This window comes from Cynocephalus volans, chromosome 3 (genome assembly GCF_027409185.1).
Source record: "Cynocephalus volans isolate mCynVol1 chromosome 3, mCynVol1.pri, whole genome shotgun sequence".
NCBI lineage: Eukaryota > Metazoa > Chordata > Mammalia > Dermoptera > Cynocephalidae > Cynocephalus > Cynocephalus volans.
Genome location: NC_084462.1, coordinates 108,665,867 through 108,687,239, shown reverse-complemented (window position 1 = coordinate 108,687,239; position 21,373 = coordinate 108,665,867). Strand labels below are relative to the sequence as shown.

The following is a 21,373-nucleotide window of genomic DNA, read 5'->3' as shown; positions in this document are numbered from 1 at the left end:
TCATCGAGTCCAATTTTCCATTTCACAGAGGGGGAATTTGAAATCAGTACAATGATGTAGTGTTAGCATCCAAATGAGAACTGGAACTCAGGTCCTCTGACTCTGGCTCTCTTCTCTCCATGTTATAACCAGCTACATTTTGGGTAGCTACATTAGGCAACAAGTCTCTGGTGGTTCTGGAAGTACTCGGAAAGTGAGGATGGACATCAGTTTCTTCTTTCTGGTTAGAGGGCTAAGTACTGCTGCACCCAAGGAGTCACCTCAGAAACTGGCAGGTTAACCTCTGCAGTGGGAGGTGTGTGGGGCACTTATTTGAACTGAAGGTATGTGACCTGTGGGACCGGGCGATGACATGGTAAAGTGTGGAAGGAGACAAAACTGGCAAGACCTGTGTTTCCCAGGTCCCAAGCACTGAAGTCAGGAGGTCTTTAGTTAGGCGGTCAGGAGGGTTATGTAGACGACGCGCTCAGAAGAGTCGTGTGGAGTCCGGCATCCCCGACATGAACCAAACACAGTTGCACTCCACAAAGGGGTTCCAGGGAACACCGACGTGACCCTCTCAGCAAGTCAAAGTAGGGAAAGTCAAGGACGTCTATCGTACCCCGCACCTTGGCTCCAGCTGCCCGGTCAGCCTAGCCAGCGCCAGCACCGTGACTGAGGCGGAAAAGTCCTTCACCCCGGCTCTCGATCCCTTCTCCCCGCCTTCCGCAAGTCTTTTAACCAATGACAGAGTGATGGGCGGCTACCAAAGGACGCTTCCAGTTTCATGCGTCTCTGAGAGATTAGCCAATCAACGGGAACTTGATGGTTGCTAAGAGACATTTGAGTCTGGCTCCACCCATACTTAGGATTTTAGCGAATGAAAACCTGTACTTTGGCCTGCTGCCGCGATACCAGTGAGATTAGTTCAACCGCCTGTGTTTCGGCGCATGCGCAGATTGGGGAAGGTTCTGGAAGACGGCGGAGCTTCCGCCATTTTGAGGGGAGAGGAGCAGCTCCTACTTCAGTGCTTCTTTTACTGGGGACACTCTAGGAAATAGCCGAGCTTCCCGCCTCCCAACACACCGAAAGGAACGGAGAGAACCGGGATCCCCCTGCGGGGACCCGGAACTGGTGAGAAACCCTGAAACCCGGTACCCCGCAACGTCACTTAAGCGTGACGTTGCCGCACGGCGCTTCCCCCTGACGTCACAGGCAGAAAATGGCGTCATGAACAGAATCAGACAAACTTTTAAAAATTAAGGAAAAGTACTTTTTGGTTTATTTTGATCTGGAGTGTTCGCTACCGAAATGTAGCCAACTGGCATGCTTTTCGAGATCGGCACCCTCGTGGCTATATTCTATACTGGTAAAGATGCAGTTTCACGGATCCCAGTAACTTGATTCTCTTTCCAGGTCCCAGCAGCCATGACACTTAGGGTCGCCCATTCTGGGGGGGGGAGCATTGAACCTCCATGGCCTGAGAGGACATGTATGATCGGTTTTCAGCCAGTGGTGCCACCACTCAGAGGGTGATAAGGGAAGTGAGATTTCTTTCTCAATCCCCAGCATTTTGAAGACTGGAGTTCACTATATTGGTCTCTGTGAACTTTTCCCTTTTTAATTTTTCTGACCACGCATTCAGTAAATATATGGTGAAGCCACATAGGAGAATTGAGCGGGGGAACACTGGCTCTCGCAGAGTTGGTGCCAGTCTGTTTTTTTAGGACCATTTTTTAAAGCGTAGCCGTGGCTCGTTACACAATATGTAAGGGCAGTTTTTCAAGAAATATTTTTATCTTTCTCACTGTTCCTGTTCTTAATTAAGCTGCCTTCAGTTTGGAGGTGTTTGTGCCTCTCAGTCACCGGACCCAGGATGGCGCTAGCATCACCCCTGGGACTACAGTGTTTGGTGAATTCTTCCTGCGCTGGGCTGACAGTGGTTCCTCACTCTCCTCTGCCTCTTCAGTAGTGGGGTTTACTTGTTGGCTTGGGTCTTGACTGTGCTATGCCAAGGTCCAGTCATTGCCTTGATTGTGAGCCTCTAATGCAGGGGTGGAAGCAAGCTATAGTGTATATGTGGATGGATTGAATGGACCTTGACCCGTAAATTAGGACACGGTCAGAGTTTGAAAACTGCCAACCTAGGGCTGGCCAGTTAGCTCACTTGGGAGAGCCTGGTGCTGGTAACACCAAGGATAAGGGTTCAGATTGCCCTCTCGCCCAGCCGCCAAAATAAATAAGTAAATGAAAACTAACAACCTCTGAAAATGGAGTGTTTGACACTTTACTGCTTTTAGGACATCTAGTAACACCCACTAAACCCAGTGAGATTGCAAGTTTTGAAATAGAGTGCTGTGTTGTATATGTGCCTAAGTTCATTAATTAGTTTCTTCATATTTATATAGAAGTTCATTTATAGAGGATTGTCTATGTAAGTGAAAGTTTTTGTGTGTTAGTTACCCCCACCCTGTGTGCTAGCACTCAACAATGAGCTTTTTTTTTTTTTCTTTGCCACTGGCCAGTACAGGGATCCAAACTCTTGACCTAGGTGTTATAATACCGCGCTGTAATCAATCAGTGTAGCTAACCAGCCAGCCCAACAGTGAGCAGTTATTGAAATCAGAAGCATTTCATTTGGAGAAGAAAAGGCAGATTGTTATAACATTTTTTGTTTTTTGGTTTTTTTTTTACAATTAGAAAATTGGTGTGGACTTGGCAGCCAAAATGACTGAAAGGAACAGTTTGAGAATCAAAAACTTCTATTTTTAGAACCATTTTTCCACAGTGGACCAGATTGTATATATTACAGTTAGTCTGGTTCCTGATATTTTGAAGCATACACTTTACATGGCACAGATATAGACGCCTCACAATAGGTGTGACTAATGGTACTGATTCTTTTGATAAACGTATCAAAACATTCATGTTCAGTGAGTGTATATTTAAAAGGCATCTTGATATGCTGTGTACTTTTAAACAGTTTCCTTCACTGTTAAGTTATAGGGGGAGGGATGGCAAAAAAAGATTAAGTTATAAGCCACATGAGAGAGGTAACCTGATATAACGGATAGAACATTAGACTTAGAGTTAGAAGACCTCTCTAATCAAGAATTAACTCCTCCATTTGAACTATGTGACTTTGGACAGTTCACAAAACCTCAGTTTTTAAAATCTTTGAATGGATTAATTATTATCTGCCTGAAACCTGTATTACCTTTGATTGCTAATTAAATGTAAGGTGTTATTATTGTAAAAGATTGAGTTCACTGGTTTTTAGACATATCTATTTGATTTTGGTTTGATTTCCATCGTAAGCCTTAAATTTGGCTCCGAGTAATTTTTTATCTTTCTAAGAATAGTTTCTGTAACATGCTTAGCACAGTGCTTAGCCGTTATAGGTACTATAAATGATAGGTGTAATTCTCACACTTACTAAATCATCAAATTGGTTTATGGGCTCTGAGGACAACCGGGGCAGCATCTTTGGATGGCTCATTAGCTGTTTTAAAGATGACAAAGCCCTTGTGGATATGGAAAGTCTGATTATGATAGCCTCCTTGCATAGAAATTCCACAGATTAGTTTTTTTTTTTTCAGCATCATTGAGATATATATAATGGGCGTACAGTAAAACTGTACACGTTAAAAGTGTACAATCTAAGGTGTTTTGGTATGTGTAAATGTCCATGAATCCATCACTCCTCCAGATTTTCTCATGCCCTTTTTTAATCCTTTCCTCCTGGTCCCTCCATTCCTGTTCCTGTCCCTAGGTAGCCACTGATGTGCTTTCTGTGACTAGTTTGCATTTTCTAAAATTTTATATAAATGGAATCATTCAGTGCTTACTCTTTTTGTGTCTGGTTTCTTTCACTCAGCATAATTATTTTCAGATTCATCCATGTTGTGTGTATTGATAATTCCAGACCAGTAATTTTTGAATAACTTTGATTTTGTCTGGTGTTTTCTGTTTTTTTTATTTAACAGACCTGTGGTGGACAGACTGGGGAAAGACAATTGCTAGATGTGAAAGGTTAAGGGAGGCGAGAAGTTTTACCCTGCTTGCCGTACAGAAAGGCTTCAAAGTGGGATTGGTTAAGCCTGTCTTTATCATAATATTTCTGAGTTATCTAAACTCTAGTTGGTATTGGACAGAAAATGCTTAGTGATAAGGCCCTAATTATTGGTGTTTAGTTATGTGGGGAAGAGCTTAGGGCAAATTTTTATCATTCTGGTGTTGTTTTGTCTTCTTATTTTTAGTCTTCAACTTTTTATTGGAAATATGTGCTTATTTTTTACAATTTAAGTTTAAATCAGTTATTTATTCAGAATTTTGAACAGTAGAATGGAAACACAGTGTCCATTGTAAAGTGAATAGTAATTTTAAGTACCAGCACTTTCTCTTCACAGGATGGCATCTGTATTGTATTTTCTCTCTACCTAGGTTTTCAATTTCTTTCTAGACCCTTGGCCATTTCTAAGCCACCAAGTAGAACTAGTTCAGATCTTTAAGGTGCAAAAATAAACCCAGGGTAACAGGCAGCCGGTAAGATCCCTTTGGAGTTCAAGAAACAGAACTGTATATCCTGAAATCTGTTTCTTGGAGGGGGAAAGGAATGTATGGTACTGGAAGGGGAGGAAAAATATAAATCAGGTTCTTATATATCGATATCCTCTCCTCAGATCTGACACGATGGCATCTGATGACTTTGATATAGTGATTGAGGCCATGCTGGAAGCTCCCTATAAAAAAGAGGAGGTAATATTCCCCACCTCACTCCTGGAATTGTTTAATAAGAAAGAACAGTTGTGGATCATCAGTTTCAACATTTTGTGAATCCTCTTTCCCTGCTTGTTTATTATGTATGGTGACTATTCATAAAAGGTATAGTCTTAGTAAGCTTTGCTGGGACCCATACTCAAGGGCCATACTTTTAGAGAGGACCCCCAAAAAGCAGGGGTGGGCACATAACGTGGTGGTAACATGTGCTTTGCTTGTAACTCTCAGTGACAGCAATAGAAAGTCAGTGTAACTCAGGCATAGCGACAATATCTCATTCTCCTGGGAAATGCATGTCAGTGGAACAGATGTTGGGTAGCTGAAGTTTGATATCAAAATCTGTCATTCTGATCTCTTCCTTTTGCATAGTTTCCTCTTATTCCCTTTGATAGAAGATCCAGGTGCTCAAAAACTGGCTAGATAATTGAGAACTTTGATTTCTTTCTTGTCCACCTTTGTTCTTTTTGCCCAATGGAATCTGTGTGCCTGCTACCTTGTACCTTGTGATATTTTCCTGGCGAACTCCTCAGGATGAGCAGCAAAAGAAAGAGGTTAAAAAGGACAGTCCTAGCAATACCACCAATAGCACCGGCAACAATGGCAGTGGTACCAGTGGGAGCAGCACCACTGGGGAGACAAGCAAGTGAGTGTGGGGTGAAGAAATGGGTTGGCAGCTTGGGGAAGGGTAACAACTGCATCCATTGGAGAAACAGCCAGAACTAAGAGGTGGTCGCTCTTAAGACTGCTGACTTGTACTAATAATTCCACTGGGTCATGGGAATAATGGTCACTTGGTTTAATGATGTTCTAGTCTTCACTTCCCAGTGTACATTTGTGGATTATTTCTAGCATTGATACATTTCATTTGAATAATATTAGCAAGAGGACCCCTGATTTGGAAACACAAGATTTTGCTTGGCTTGGGGGGAGAAATGGCCGCTTCTGATGCCTGACATCATTCAGAGCTTTGTGTAAGTAAGTGTTGTGCAGTTGATGAGAACTAGTTCCAGATCATCTTCTAAGCTTTGGTCTTTTGATGCTTTCTGGTTCACCTTGAACTTCCTGTCATTCTTTTTCTGTGGGAGAGAGAATCAAACCTCAGTAGTAAGAATTTACTCTGTTTCACAGGAAGAAGAGGAGTCGGAGCCATAGTAGAAGCAAGGATAGGAAGCACAGGTTAGTAATTCTGGGGGCTGTTGGGTCTTGGGAATTATCATAAATGGAAAGATACCAGAGTAAGCTATAGGTTAAAGGCCAAAAGAGGTTTGTTTGGTCTTTTATTTTTTTTTTTTTATTTTTTATTTTTTTTGTCTTTTTCGTGACCGGTACTCAGCCAGTGAGTGCACCGGCCATTCCTATATAGGATCCGAACCCGTGGCGGGAGCGTCGCTGCGCTCCCAGTGCTGCACTCTCCCGAGTGCGCCACGGGCTCGGCCCTTGTTTGGTCTTTTAAAAACTTAAAAGTCGGGCCGAGCCTGTGGCGCACTCGGGAGAGTGCGGCGCTTGGGAGCGCAGCGACGCTACTGCTGCGGGTTCGGATCCTATGTAATAATATTAGGCTGGTGCACTCACTGGCTGAGTGCCGGTCACGAAAAAGACAAAAAAAAAAAAAAAAAAAAAAAAAAAACTTAAAAGTCATTTCCATCTGTAGCCATAGTCGAGACCGGGATCGGCATAGACGAAGAAATAGTCGGAGCCGAAGTCGGGATCGGCAGCGCCGTCATCGCAGCCGTAGCTGGGATCGTCGACATAGTAGTGAGTCAAGAAATCGGGACTGGCGTCGTGAGGATCGTGTTCGCTACAGGAGTCCTCCACTTGCCACTGGGTATCACCTTTTGCTAATATGATCACCTTTGTATAGTAATCTGGGTAAAACAACAAGTGCACTGTGGACCCTGCCTTAGGGTGCTTATAACCCGTCGTGATAGGCAGGATACTCAGTCACTGAATGGGTGGTATTTAGAATTCACATGTGAGATGAGGTGTTGGAGTCTGGTTTTCTCATGATGGAAGACCCAGCATTGGTTTCACTTTTGTTTTTCTCTATTCCTTAGGCGTAGATATGGACACAGTAAGAGTCCTCATTTCAGAGAGAAGAGCCCAGTCAGGTGAGCTGATAATGAACACTTTTTTAGGGATTGTGAGGTGGTTGCTTGAGCCAAACTGCAGGAATGTGTAGTACTTTAGTGTTAGCTGGAGAAAAAGTGATCAATTATTGGGAGGCGTGGCCTTAACACATTTTACTTTCCAGGGAGCCTGTTGATAATCTGAGTCCTGAGGAGCGTGATGCCCGCACAGTTTTCTGTATGCAGTTAGCTGCCCGCATTCGGCCTCGAGATCTGGAAGAATTTTTCTCTGCTGTTGGCAAGGTACCCTCTCACCTTAGTTTTCTTCTGAGTAGCCTATCTTCTGTTTATCTCCCTTTATGCCCAACTCAGGATTTCTTTTGTGCCCTGGATAGGTTCGTGATGTGCGTATCATCTCAGATCGGAATTCACGTCGTTCTAAGGGCATTGCCTACGTAGAATTCTGTGAAATCCAATCTGTGCCACTGGCCATCGGGCTGACTGGGCAACGGCTGCTTGGAGTGCCTATCATTGTACAGGCCTCACAGGTAAGCAGGTTGAGAAATTGACATAAAACAAGATTGCAGGATGTGGAGGGGTTGGACATGGGTCACGACATATCATTTCCTTCTTCCCTAGGCTGAGAAAAACCGACTGGCAGCCATGGCCAACAACCTACAGAAGGGCAGTGGTGGACCAATGCGCCTTTATGTGGGCTCCCTGCACTTCAATATCACTGAGGACATGCTCCGGGGCATCTTTGAGCCTTTTGGCAAAGTGAGTAGAAAGTGAGGGGAACCTCTGAAGAGAATTGAAAAAAGTGGGGAGGGTTCTGTTTGGCCATGATTAACCCACTGCATACATCATAATGGGCATTATGGGTCCATTCTGTGAAAGTTAGGCTCCATTCTATTCATGCTGCTCAGTAGACAGATAAGTGAGACACAGTGAAATCAAATAATAGGCTCCAAATTAAGTAATATTGGGAAAAGTGTTCATCTCTTTTTGAAAGAAGATTTGGAGAGATGTAATTTGTCAACTAGAAGGTTAGAGGTATTTAGAGTAATTTGGATAGGAAAGATCAAAGGTGTGGGCTAGTCAAAGGATTATTAATAATTCTTTCCTATTCTACTACAGATTGATAATATTGTCCTGATGAAGGACTCAGATACAGGTCGCTCTAAAGGTTATGGTTTCATTATGGTGAGTCTCTAATCTTTTAATTTTTAAATTTCACTTTGGGTTTGTCCACTTGTCTGATTTTGCAGCTTAGCTTCATCCTCCTCCTTTAGGAACTGTCTAAATGACCCATAAACCCTGGTGCCTGAAGCTTGGACTAGCCTTCTGCCCCTTGAGATGAGTGCATTGCTTGAGATCTTGGCTTTGTTCCTACACTCTGTCAGTGGCCTTGGTATGGGGGTGTCCAGGAGTTCAACCAGCTTCCCTGGTGCTGCAACTTGCTCTTTGGGTAATAGTAATGATTCCAGGCTGCAGCTAAAAGGTTGGGGGCATGAGGAGGTTAGGTAAGGGGTTTTAAAGACATGCTTTATAGATTTGGTGTATTCTCATGATAGGGGTGGGAATAGGAAGTTATACTGCCCTTTGGCTCTACCTCATTTGAAGCGTTTCTCCATTAAGAAAGATCTTTGTATTAAAATAGCATTATAGGGAGAGTAAGGAGGCTACCTAATATTGGGCAAGTTTCAAATTTTCCTCACACTCCAAAAAAATTATTTCTAATTCCTGTAACTGGTTCTTCTAACCCTATGTGACTTCAGGCTGAGAACTGGCTGCCAGACATAAAGTCTGATAGATGTTTACATTCTCTGGGCTTAATCCAAGCAGCATACACCCCCACAGTTGCCCACAGTATTGTAGGTTGTGTCCTACCATGGGAATTGCTCACCTCAAAAGTATCCAGTAGAAGCAGGCCACCTACATCACCTGCCCAGAAACTGCCGGTACCACGTGCCAGGCCCTAGGGCTTGTGATACCAGAGTAAACAAAGCCAGCTGTAGTGTTGATGATTCTGTGGTAGCTAGTGACCTCTTCAAAGTAAGCTCTCTTTGTGACTCAGATGTGGAAAGGCTTCTCTGGGGCCTTTTTGTCACTGTGTTGCTGCTTTTTAAGTCAACAACCTTGACAAAAAAACAGCAGACTGGGAGTCCCTTTTTACACAGTGGTGCTGCTGGTGCTGCTGATGAGAAGAACTAGAGAGTAGAGGGCCTCTGGTCAGCAAGTCACTTTAATCAGCAGCACTGGTGTGTATGTGGGGTGTGGGTGCTGTCTTGCTCTCAGCACTAGGGTATGTTTCCTCCCAAGCCTGGGCTCTGGCTTTCCAGAGTTTAGTACTTGACTGAGAACTAAAACTTACTAGTCCTAAGAGCTGAGTTAAAAGCCCAGAAGCCTTGTCTCTCAGCCTGTCTTACTTCCATTTTTATACGCACATTTGTGAAACAGCCTGTCAGACTAGATTTCCTACAGATAGTAGACTTTTTACGTTGTTAGATTCTTAGTGGAAGATTGAAAAGTGACTGCCATTGAATCAGCTGGAAAAGGTCCTTTTCAGAGAACCATTTTGGGACATTGGGGATATTAAGTCACATTCCCTGGGAAAGAAAAGTTTATACCACAGTGAGCATGGAATATTCCTGGGATAGTAGAACTAGGGAGTGTTCATGGGGCTTTAAGACCACGTCTGTGGCCAGGAGATGACTGACACGGCCTGGGTTTCTCATAGTTCTCTGACTCTGAGTGTGCCCGGCGGGCCCTGGAACAGTTGAATGGCTTTGAGCTTGCTGGTCGACCTATGAGGGTTGGCCATGTGACTGAGCGACCGGATGGTAGCACAGATATCACTTTTCCTGATGGTGACCAGGACCTGGATATGGGAGCAGCAGGTGGACGTTTGCAGCTCATGGCCAAACTGGCAGAAGGTAGAGTATCTCTGCAGGGTGAAAAACATGGGGATGGATTTTAGATCTAGGGTTGGGACTTAACTCCACCTTTTCTTCTCCTTTTAGGCTCTGGAATCCAGCTGCCAACCACAGCTGCTGCTGCTGCTGCCGCTGCCGCTGCCCAAGCTGCCGCCTTGCAACTGAATGGACCGGTTCCCTTGGGGGCCCTAAACCCAGCGGCTCTGACTGGTAGATTTGGACTCGGGAAAGGGAGAGAAGGGTTAGGGTCTGGAAAGGAGGAATGCTCTGTACTAGCTCACTCACTCTGCCTCTCTTTATTCTAGCTCTGAGTCCTGCCCTGAACCTCGCCTCCCAGGCAATCGCCTCCCAGTGCTTCCAGCTCTCCAGCCTCTTTACCCCCCAGACCATGTGAGTCTCCGGGCGGGCCTACCTTATTTTAGTCTTTGGTTATTCTCTTTCTTTTGTTTTTTTTGGCTGCCCATTTATCTCCTCTTCTTGCCATAGGTAAATCAGTGGCTCAGCACACTTGCCTCCCTGTGCCTCTGGGTCCTGCCACTCCCTTCTCCACATCTACTCTTCCACGGCCCCATCTCTCCATTTTTGTGGACCAAGACATCCTGAGGGCATGGACATTGACTCTGGGGGATTTGGGGCCACACTTAGATACCAAGAAGAGCTCCTGCCCATGGCCCCACTGGGAATGGGCTCCGCTGAGCAAAACCCGCAGTTGAAGAGAACAGAATCTATGCCTACATTGAATATCTGTTTATCCATGTGTATGGTGTCCTAAGATGACTACCTTGCCCTTTCCAACCACCTCGTAGAGATTCCTTGATACCTCCCCCATTGGGAAGGCCACAGGGCATTAACTGAGGAAACTGACCTCTCTTCTTTTCCTATACCATTACTTTGGTCAAGGAATCTGTCAAGGAAACCCTTAGGACCTCTGAGTCAAGAGGACTTTGAAGTTTGAGGGAGTGAACCTTGAAGGTGCTGGCTTTATGCTACAGGGGCCCTGGAAGATAGCACAGATAAGTGCATTGTGAAGCCTACCTTAGACCTCTGCTTGGTGCAGCTTGAGACCAGAACTACTGCAGGCTCAGCATTTTGCTGGGAGGTGTGGGAGTGATCTATCCTGCCAGACATTTTGGATATCTTAGAGGCTTTCAGGAGGTTAGTAAAAGGTGGGGGTACCTTTCCAATATTTTCCATCTTCCTTTGTATCCTTGTCCTTCCTCCCAGGTCCTCCCTTTGGCCCAGGATGGGAGCACGGAGGAAGTTTGCTACTCTCCACCACTTCCTGTGTGCCAATATCATGGTCTCAAAGCCGCTCCTATTCCCTACCTGGGCACATGTTGAGCCCTTCTCACTGGATTTTATATCCTTGTGTCTGTGTACATAAATATATATATATATATATATATATATATATATAAACTTTGTATAAAAGGCAAGCCCACTTGATGTGGCGGCTGCTGTCCATATGTGTGTGGTCTCAGTCAGTTGGTGTGTCTGTCTATGTTAACTTCTCTTGAGCCCAAACTATGATGGTTCTAGAGATATAAAAGATTCATGACGTCACTGTGTTTTCGTTCATTTTTATTTTTATTTTGTTTTATTTAACCTTTAGAAAGAAAAATGGACAAAAGGTTCACACTTGGGTGGGGTTCCCATCTGTACCTGCATTATACTCACGGCCTCATGGTCTCCTTTCTGCATCTGTCTACATCTTAACTATGTCCATACCTACTTGCCCACTGGAAAGACTTCCAGGCTCCACCTCTGTGCTGAAAGACAAATCTTGTCTTTCCACCAGATGGCAGTGTGACAGTAGCACATTCTGCACCTTCCTTTAGGGGTGTTTCCACTTGAGGAGCTTACCAAGTACCAGAGAAGCCACCTAAGCTCACCATTCTTACCCTATTGGCCTCTGTACCTACCTTTGACCGTCTTTGTAGTAGAAATCCCAGTCTAATACCCAAAGGGGTTTGGGTGTTATGTATCAGGGCTTTCCCAGCCTGATACTATTATTCCTCAGTGTCAGTCCCCTCAACTTTTTCTTTCCAGATGGCTCTTTCTGGGATAATACAGGTCTGGAACCAGTGAATTCCGGGGATCTGAGTATGCCAGGAATAGCCCTGCTAAAGAGGAGGTGCACCTTCCTCTGCCTGCTTTGTTAGGGATGGGAAAGAGCCTGGCTTCGAAGCCTGGGGACCAAGGGAAAGGAGAAGGCCTGAATTTCAGGGGCAGTGCTCTGTGGGGCTCCTCCATTCTCCACTGATCTCTATAGCAACAGAATGCTAAGACTTTATTATGCTAAAAATGTGCATAATTGCTGTTAGGTTTTAATCTGTCAGTTCAGACTTCTAAGCAGGTGATGGTTTTGTGGTGACATTAGGCTAAGGGGTTGCTTTTAACATTAAATCATTGAGTACTTGAGGCCTGTTTGTGTAATAAAAGGCCACTGGGACTCTGAACTAGCTCCTGATTGTTCCAGGCCTGTGGTCTTACCTGCTGCTCCTGTGCTCTTTGATGCCACCCCCACCTCTTCCTGTCTTATCCTAGTTTGCTTTCTGGGACTGGGGGAAGGGACGGAGGATGCATTATTTTTAGGTAGGAGCTGCTGGCTATGACTCAGTCCCTCTATAGTTATTGATTTGGCTGCTAATGCATCTTGAGAAGGGCAGAGGGGACCATTTTTGTTAGTCATCCTGAGGCCATGATCTGGGTCACCTTATGACTTGGACTTCTCCAAACTATTATAAACACCCACAGGCCTTGCCTCCCTGCCTTCTTCCTCAGATGGACTCCAGTCTCTGCTTGGTTTCCTTATGCTTCCATCCCTAGCTACTTTTGGCCTTCCTGCACTTTGGTCCTTCCACTTCAGTCTTCCCTGCTCCCTGTTCTTAGTTCCTTATACAGCCTCTTGCAGTGAGGAAGACAATGGTGGAAGTGAGGAAACATCTAAGACTACTGTTTCTCTTACCCCATATAAGGTGACAGCATCTAGTGGGTGACAGCTGCTGTCACTGTGTGTGACTCAATGCCTTCTTGTTACTCATTCCTCAGGGGGTGGTTAGAGTGGAGAGCAGGGGGCAGTGAACGGCCTCTGGGTCCAGTGTAAGGTAAAAGAAACCTCCTTGACCTCACCTACCTGAGCATGGTGGCTAGAGTCAGGTGGAGGTGAGACTGTGACCCAGATCTTTCCAAGCATAGTTAGAAGTTTTGCACCAGTCATTTTTTTTTTTTTTTTGTGACTGGCTGATACTGGGATCCAAACCCTTGACCTTGGTGTTATCGGCACTGCGCTCTAACCAAGTGAGCTAACTGGCCATCCACCAGTCCTCAATTGTCAACAGGATTTTCACCTACTTTTGGCTTTTAGCCTATGCTTGTCTTCTCTAAGGCAGTGGCATTTCCTCCCTGTTCTTTAAACTGCTGTATTCTGCGGGCCGAGCCCGTGGCGCACTTGGTAAACTGCTGTATTCTTACCATAGAGATTCTCTCTATGTCCTTCTCAGACTCTAGTAACTCTCAGATATGAACTACCAGTGAAAGCAGGGGCTTGACCTATGAACCTTTAGTCCTGGCACTTATGATGAAGGGAAATGAGTTAAAAACTTGAAGGGAGAAATTATTTCACAGTCCCTCTTTCCCTCTAAAGGAGAGTCTGATGAGAATTGGAGTAATACCTGGGCAGTGCAAAGAGGCTATCGTGGCTCTGAAAAGTGAGGTGCTAGGGAGTGTCATACTCATAATGATAATTGTTAACATTTTTGCAGGATTTATTGTGGATAAGGCATGATTCTGATCACTCTATGTGTATTAAATAATTTAATCCCCACAATAACCCTCTAAGGTAGATTGTTTTGTTATCTTTACTTTGTCAGCGAGGAAACTGATACCCAGAGAGATCAAATAAATTGATCCACTATCACACACTTAGCAAACTGGGGATTCTAATCCAAGCAATCTGGCTTCAGATCCCTTGATCTTTACCTTACCTGCCTATCAGCTCCACCATGGAAGCCAAGGCCTCAAAGTCAGTGAGAAGTGTTACTTTTCCCATCTCTACACCCATAGCTCCCAGTAGACCCTGAATTTTGCTACTTCCGTGTCTTTGCTCATCTTGTTCTCTTTTCCTTACTCCTTTTGCTGGTCAAAATACTGTCCTTTAACACCCTGAAACTTTCCTAGTTGGAGTTAATCTCCCTTTTCAGTATTCTTTTTCCTATTGTGGGTCTTATCCTGCCTTTATAGTTCCTTGCAAATTATTGCTAGATGGTGATAGCCTTATGAAGCCAGCGGTAGATATCTTTTTCATTATTGCTTTGCCTTGCACACATCAAAGGTCTGTTGAATTAATTTCCAGAGGCTGTCCCTTCTAGCATGCTTTCCCCAGCAGCCTCATCCATTCTTTCCTCACTGCTCCAGGAGAGAGGATGCAGCTTCACTCTTTTCGGTGTTACCATGGTAGCCTGTGATACTTTCTGTCTAAAGTGCTGTTTGCCATCCACAAGAGACTGATGTTTCCATGGTAACCAGGTGAAGGCAATAGTCATGAGCTGGATGCAGGACAGGAAAGGAATTCTGATCTTAGAAGCCATGTGTCTCAATCTTCTAGCTTCGTACATCCTTTCCCCTCCAACTTTGGCATTCTATATCCAGAATTGGTTTGCTCTCAAGGTGTGCTGTTGGTTGAGAGAGCTATGTGAATGTGAGGTAAAGCAGACCAACCAACTTAGATCATGTGGGAAGGTGGGAGCAAGGAAAGAGCTGACCAAAGATCACTTCTAAAAGTTGGATAAGTTCTGTTAGCTGTTCTAGACGATCTGCTCTCAAAAGCCCTTAATGAGCTGGCTGGAGTTACTGGAAAGCCATTAAAGCAGTTATTTTTGAGAGCTATGGGTAGATTGATGAGGTGCCTGAAGACTGGAAAAGAGCCAGTCGATGACAGATTGTAGAAAGGGGAAACAATGACCTTGGAAATCAGAGACTTGTCAAACTCTTGCCAATGTTCTGGAAAGGGTGGAAGCTTCAAGCATCAGAAAACCTACTTGTTTAGAATGAGTGGTGCTGAGAATTGGCCTCCTCCCCTCCCCACTACTGGGCACAAGCAAGCTAGGGGACTTCCACCCTGTAGCAGAATGGTCACACTCTGGATCCACACTGCGTGGTTCAGATCCCTCTTCTGTCATGAACTAGCTGAATAAGCTTGGGTAAGTTACTTCACTTCTCTAGCTCGGACTCCTCACCTGTAAAAAGGAAATGATAATAGTACCTATCTCATACAGATGTTATGAGGATTAAATAAGTGTAAAGGGCTTAAAACTTGTTAGCTTGTTATTGTCGTCATTATCCCCATTCCTGCTCGACTTTCCACCTGACCTTATTCTCCTCCCCAATTTTAGAGAATGCTCAAGGTTTACAGGGGAAGAGGCAAGGATGGGACAATGACAAAAATAATTCTTACTTCTTCCTGGGCTAGTCCTAGGCTCAAAAGGTCCTGGGTCACATACAACCAGCATAGTTTTCAGGAAAACAAATGCCACTATTTCAATCTTTTTATGCCTGAGGCTCTGTCCACAATGTCAGATTACAACCAGATGATTTTGAAAATCAAGATGAGGCACACACCCCCATCCAAACCTTTCCCCCATAACTTCAAGGTACCTAGTCCCCTTTGCTTTGTCTGGCCAGGGAAAAATTCCAGAGCACTCTGTTATAGCCCTTTGCTTAGTATCCCTTCTAACACCCCCATCCTAAGCATTCCTAAAAGCCATTTCTGTGGCCTTTGTTGATCTCTAGATCCTAGCCTCACCCTGGCAATTTCCTGTCTGAATAAGTATTTTAAATCAGCACAGGTCCTCTGCCTAAAGACAAGTTATAACTTGAACAAAATTGAACTTATAACTTGAAAACCTGTGCAGTACAATACCATCACTTAGACTTAAGTTGCCAGTCTTCCCCCCAACTCTCCCCCAGACAATAAAATCCAATAATGGGTTACCTGTGAGTCCTATGGGAGGCATGCTGGACCTTGTGGATCATGACTTAAATTTGTATGTCCAGAGTGGTGGTGTGCTTTGAGAGTTTAGCAAGATGCTTGGGTGCCTAAATAAGGGGCCAGGACATAGGCTGCAAAAGCATTACTTTCACTGCTCATCTGTATAACACTTGACAGATCCCAAAGATCTTTGCCCTTTTATTTAGTCCTCATGACTCTTTCTTACAAGGTAGTTATTCTTATTATCTTCATTTTATAGTTAGGATAGCATAGCTGAGGTTCAGAAAAGCAGAAAGGTTAAGAGTGACTCTGTCCACAGACCCCCATCCAGGAAACACATTCTGAGTGCTAATGGGAAAACTTGCAAGGCCCCACTGAATTTGTCTTCACTTCTTGAGTTTACAAGGCCACCAAGCTGTGGAAGCTTGACATCAATATTCAAATAAGTGAAAAGAGACCTTAAGCATATTCATCAGAGCCACCAAGATGGTAAAGGACTGAGAAGCAGGATGCTCTTGTCTGGTTTTGGAGGCCCTTGACAGCTTGGCTGCACCATTCACCCAAATTTTACTGCCTTCTGTGTAGAGAGGGTCTTTTCCTCATCATATTGTGGGCTGCCCACCATTTCTACTCTATGCATTTGTTCATGTAGTTTCAGCACAAGAATGTTTTCTCCTTTTTCCCCCGTCTGTCTAGAGCCTCTATAACCTTTAAGTCCCAGTTCTTAAAATTTAAATCTTCTAAGTTTATTGTTTCTTCCATTCAGAATTCCTAGATCACGGGTGGTCCTGTGGCTCACTTGGGAGAGCGTGGTGCTGATAACACCAAGTCAAGGGTTAAGATCCCCTTACCAGTCATCTTTAAAAAAAAAAAAAAAAAAAAAAGAATTCCTAGATCACATTTTATAGCCCCAAGTTAGACAGAATGTAGTACAGCTGCTGTTTTGCCTATTTTAGTGCTGTTACCACCTCATCCTGTCTTCCTAGCTTAATTGTAAGCTACTTAAGGGGCAGGGATAGTGTCTTATATATATTTGTTTTCCCCATAGGGCCTCACAGTGATTCACATATTGCAAGTATTTAGTACTTGAGGGGGACAAAATGTCTTCAAGCATTTGTGGATGAAAGAAAAAATGTCCAGGAAAAATTTACTTAATGTGGATTGAAACTGTTAGGTTAATAAAAAGGTGTGTGTGTGTGTGTGTGTGTGTGTGTGTGTGTGTGTGTGTGTGTGTGTGTGTGTGTGTGTGTGTGTGTGTGTGTGTGTGTGTGTGTGTGTGTGTGTGTGTGTGTGTGTGTGTGTGTGTGTGTGTGTGTGTGTGTGTGTGTGTGTGTGTGTGTGTGTGTGTGTGTGTGTGTGTGTGTGTGTGTGTGTGTGTGTGTGTGCGCGTGCGGACTTCCCTTGACTCTGGCAACATTTCAGAAGAGGACAGCCCCTGCTGCAGTCTTCTTGAGAGGGTTAGATGCAGCAGGTCCTGTAAGTAGAGGCCCAGAGCAGAGAAATACCTTCCCAGACACAGGGTTGCTCTCTCTGGGCCATCAGGGAGACCACACCAGTCTGTGCCCTGGGCCAGTGAGGAGGCTTTGTGGGTAAAGGGGAGAGGGAGTAGTAGGGGCTGGGCAGGGGCTGGTAAAGGAGCTCAGATCCCAAGACGGGAGTGCAGTGGTTAAGAGGAAGAAGAGGACAAGGGACCTTAACTGGCAAGCAGATAGCTCAGGCCCCAGGGTCTTTTGCTGACCTCTCCCCCAAGCCCAGATCAATGGCTCTACCTTGCCTTAATCAGAGGGAGGGAGAAGAATGGACTGGCTCTTAAAGGAAACTCCACCTCTCCCAAGTCTGGGGGGAGCCTGGCTCCAGCTTCCATCTGTTCTGAGCTCTTCCTTGTAGGCGTCTGGAGGGAACACACAGATGGGTCAGGCTGATGGGACTGCTTGAGTCCCATCATGGGAGGGGGGGTTGTGGTTTGTGGCTCCCATCATGGGGGAGGTCTGTTGTCATCATCTTCAATATCCAATATACATATTTTAAGTCATCATCTTCAATATTCAATATATATATTTAATATCCAATATACATACTTTAAGCTTTTTTCACATGAAAGGCACTGGGATTTTTTTGTTTCTCATCCTCCTGTCTTGCCACATTTGGCCATTGGAGATACTCTACTTCTAGAAACCCCCCTTCTGGCAGGAGCCACAACATGCTCAATATTAGTTCTTCCACTACCTCTTTGGTGGCTGCTTCTCTGCCTTCTTCATCTACCTATCCCCAGCACTCTCCTTGGTCCTTCTTTCTCTGGAACACTGAGGCTTTGCTTTAAATTACTTTATTTAGTTTTTGAACAGGTAATATATGCCATAGTTAAAAATTCAAAAGGTAGAAAAAGGGCATACAATGAAAAGTAAACCTCCCACCTCTGTCTTCTACCTACCCAGTTCCCCTTCGCAGAGGCAACCAGTACCATCAATGGTTTGTAATTTGTTGGGTCACAGACCCTTTTGTGAATCTGATGAAATTCATGAATACTATTCTCAGACAAATGCATGACTGCACAAACACATCAGATTGTATGTACCATTTCATAAGAATCACAGACCCCATCTGAGGTGTGGAGCTAAGGATGCCAGCCTGTACTGCACCCTCTCCCTTAGTATCTCCCTTAGTATAATTTGTGGGTCCCCATGCAAAATGAAAATGCAGGGCTCCTTGTTCAAAGAATTTCATTCTTTTTTTTTTTTTTTTAAAAGATGACTGGTAAGGGGATCTTAACCCTTGACTTGGTGTTGTCAGCACCACGCTCTCTGAAGTGAGCTAACCGGCCATTGCTATATAGGGATCCGAACCTGTGGCCTTGGTGTTATCAGCACCACACTCTCCCAAGTGACCCACGGGCCGGCCCTACTTGTTCAAAGAATTTTAAGACAGTGACGGCTGAGTATTAAACTAAGCATGGGGACCTGTGTGACTGCACAGGTCACACATCCGTAAAGCCAGCCCTATATCTCATCCTTTCCTCTTGAAATCCATCCTTTTACTACCATCTTAATGGCAATATGTGTCTCCTGCTCAAACTTGTTCTGAATTTCAGACTCAGCCATCCAGGGAGCTGTTGAAACTCTCTATATGGATGTTCTAGCATCTCAAACTCAGTGTTGGCTGACTGGTTAGCTCAATCAGTTAGAGTATAGCATTGTGACACTAAGGTCAAAGTCTGGATCCCCATACTGGCCAGCAGCTAAAACAACAAACATACTCAGTGTCTCCAAAATGGAGTTCACTTACTCCGCCCCCCACCTCCTCTGCCTTCCAATTCTTATTCCCTCACCATCCTCCCACTACATGCAACTCTTCTCTTTTTTTTTTTTTTTGTCTTTTTTCGTGACCGGCACTCAGCTAGTGAGCGCACCGGCCATTCCTATATAGGATCCGAACCCGCGGTGGGAGCGTCGCCGCGCTCCCAGCGCCGCACTCTCCCTAGTGCGCCACGGGCTCGGCCCAACTCTTCTCTTTCTTACCCATCCACTCAATTGCCAAGTCCCAGTGGTTCTGACCTGCAAACCCATGCCTCTTCTCCTTTCCCACTACCATCCTCTTCAGGATGCCTTCATTGCCCTCCATATGTATTACTGTTACTGGCCCCTAAACTGAGCTCCCCCGGCCTTGCCTCTTTTCAAAGGACCATCCTATTCTTGTTACTTCCACACTCACAGACCTTCAGTGACTCCCACTGCCTACAGTTGGGCACGAACTCCTTTGCCTGGAATTTAAGGTCCTTTGTAGTGGGACTCCAAACCTTTTCCATGCTCGTCTCTTACCCTTCCTCTTTATGTCCCTGAGGTTTCAACCCAACTGTAGAACCATCTGGTCCCTTAATGGGCCCAGTGTGTTTTCCTGCATTTTAAAATTTGAAATGCCTCTGTTCATAGTCCCCAGAGTTTACAGCTTGCTTACTTCACCATATCCATATAATTTCTCTGGCCCTTTCACCACAGCTACTGCACATGGCCTTGCCCATTGTGTCCCTGTATCTCTTCTGTTGTTCCTTTTCCTCTTGCCCCCCATTCTATTAAAAGGGGAGTCTCAGATGCAAAGCAGTATAAAATCACCATTAAGGATCAAGCAGACATGAGTGGAGTCCCAGCACTTTTGCTTACAGGGTGACCTCAGCCAAGTTACCTACACTCTGCTTTTTCCACTGTAAAATAGGTAGTAACACCTTATATAGTCTTTGAAGAATTAACAGATAATGGTGCCAACACCAAAGATAGGGTTCAGATCCCCATACAGGCCAGGCCAGCCACAAAAAAATAACAAAACAAAAAGAACAGATAAAGCGTACAAAGCCCTAAGGATAGTGCCATTACTCATTATCATCTCATAACCACCTGTGCTGGGTTGGTTTGCCTTGCTCCTCCCTAGCTACAAGAACTCAAGAGGCATCTCATCCCTCTTTCCATCAAGTTCTAGGAGGCTGAGTGGGTTGGGGTGGAGGCCTAGCCCTCGGGTGCTCAGGTAGCTGAAGGGGTGCGGGAGGCTGCTGCCTCTGCTCCCTTTGTTCAAACTCATGCTCAGGCATCAGCAGGCGTGGGCGTCCCCAGGGGAGGCAGTGACAGCTTCAGAACTCACTCGGGCTTTGCAGATGACAACTGTGGCTGTGGGGCCCAGCCCGGGGAGGTGCAAGCAGACCCCATCATGCCCTAACTAATGGGCCTCCCTGGTGGATATGGGCCCTACCTAGAACCAGCCCAAGTCAAAGCTGAGTACCTCTGGGAGCTAAACGTAGTCTCAACCTTGCTCCCTACAGGATAGGGAGGAGTAAGGAAATGCGGCCCAGAATCTGGAGACTTGGTCACTGTGTCAGTAAGTTACTAAAATTACTTCTAATGGATGAAGTGGACCCGATTATCTATAAGGGCCTGTGGCCCTTTGACGTGGACTACCCCAGGACCAAATCAGTTCTGGAGCCTCCATAGAGATTTAGGTTCCTTGCTCCTCTGGGCCTCACTTCTTGTCTGTAACAGCAGTTTCCATCCACATCCATCCCTTACCGGGGAACTCCGAGAAGAGAGTCAAAGTGAACAGATACAGTAGAAAAATTATTTATTGAAAAGGGAAGGAGTGGCCCCTTGCTGGTGCCTCCTGGGCCTTGGCCAAAAGGGGTTGCCGTCGTTCAGCTCTTCACGACAGCATCTGAGGGCAGAAAGTCTGTCCACACCTTACCTTTAATAATCTTAAAGGGAAAGTGCCGTGGTGGAAGGGTAAATCACAGGATCAAATGTCAACAACTGCACTTCCAAGCTCTTGCCTTTAAGATCTTCTTAAAGGCAAGTGGACAAATGCAGCAGATAAGAGCCAGGACGTTTCTGGAAAAAGTCTAAGGAAGACGGGTCTTTGTGTTTTTACCTTTAAGAATCTCTTAAAGGTGAGGCATATTCACGCAGAGTACGAAGGAAGTAACTCCGTCAAAGAATCTACAAAACGCTTTTCCACTTCTCGCTTTTAGGCTCTGTTTACAGCAGAGGTGGCCAAACGCGAAATAATAAAAGACGAGATACCCCGCAGAACTATTTTCCTTCCTAACCCGCCAGAACCCGCCCCGCCCACCGGCCGCAGCGCGCCGCCCT

At 45.1% G+C, this 21,373-nt stretch overlaps 1 protein-coding gene across 2 annotated transcripts; it reads left to right on the top strand.

Moving 5' to 3' along the window:
- The first annotated feature begins 965 nt into the window (after positions 1–965).
- On the top strand, positions 966–11,323 carry RBM23 (RNA binding motif protein 23). Of its 2 annotated transcripts, XM_063089165.1 has the most exons (14): positions 966–1,113; positions 4,662–4,737; positions 5,289–5,401; positions 5,887–5,934; positions 6,410–6,583; positions 6,813–6,866; positions 7,010–7,127; positions 7,220–7,372; positions 7,464–7,601; positions 7,962–8,027; positions 9,565–9,760; positions 9,848–9,970; positions 10,066–10,150; positions 10,247–11,323. In XM_063089165.1, the coding sequence occupies exons 2-14, from the start codon at positions 4,672–4,674 to the stop codon at positions 10,248–10,250; spliced, it is 1,338 nt and encodes a 445-aa protein (XP_062945235.1). In that variant the 5' UTR covers positions 966–1,113; positions 4,662–4,671; the 3' UTR covers positions 10,251–11,323. The 2 variants fall into 2 exon arrangements, with proteins under 2 accessions (XP_062945235.1, XP_062945236.1); XM_063089166.1 differs by lacking the exon at positions 10,247–11,323 and having other exon boundaries at positions 10,066–10,154.
- Positions 11,324–21,373: the final 10,050 nt, after the last annotated feature.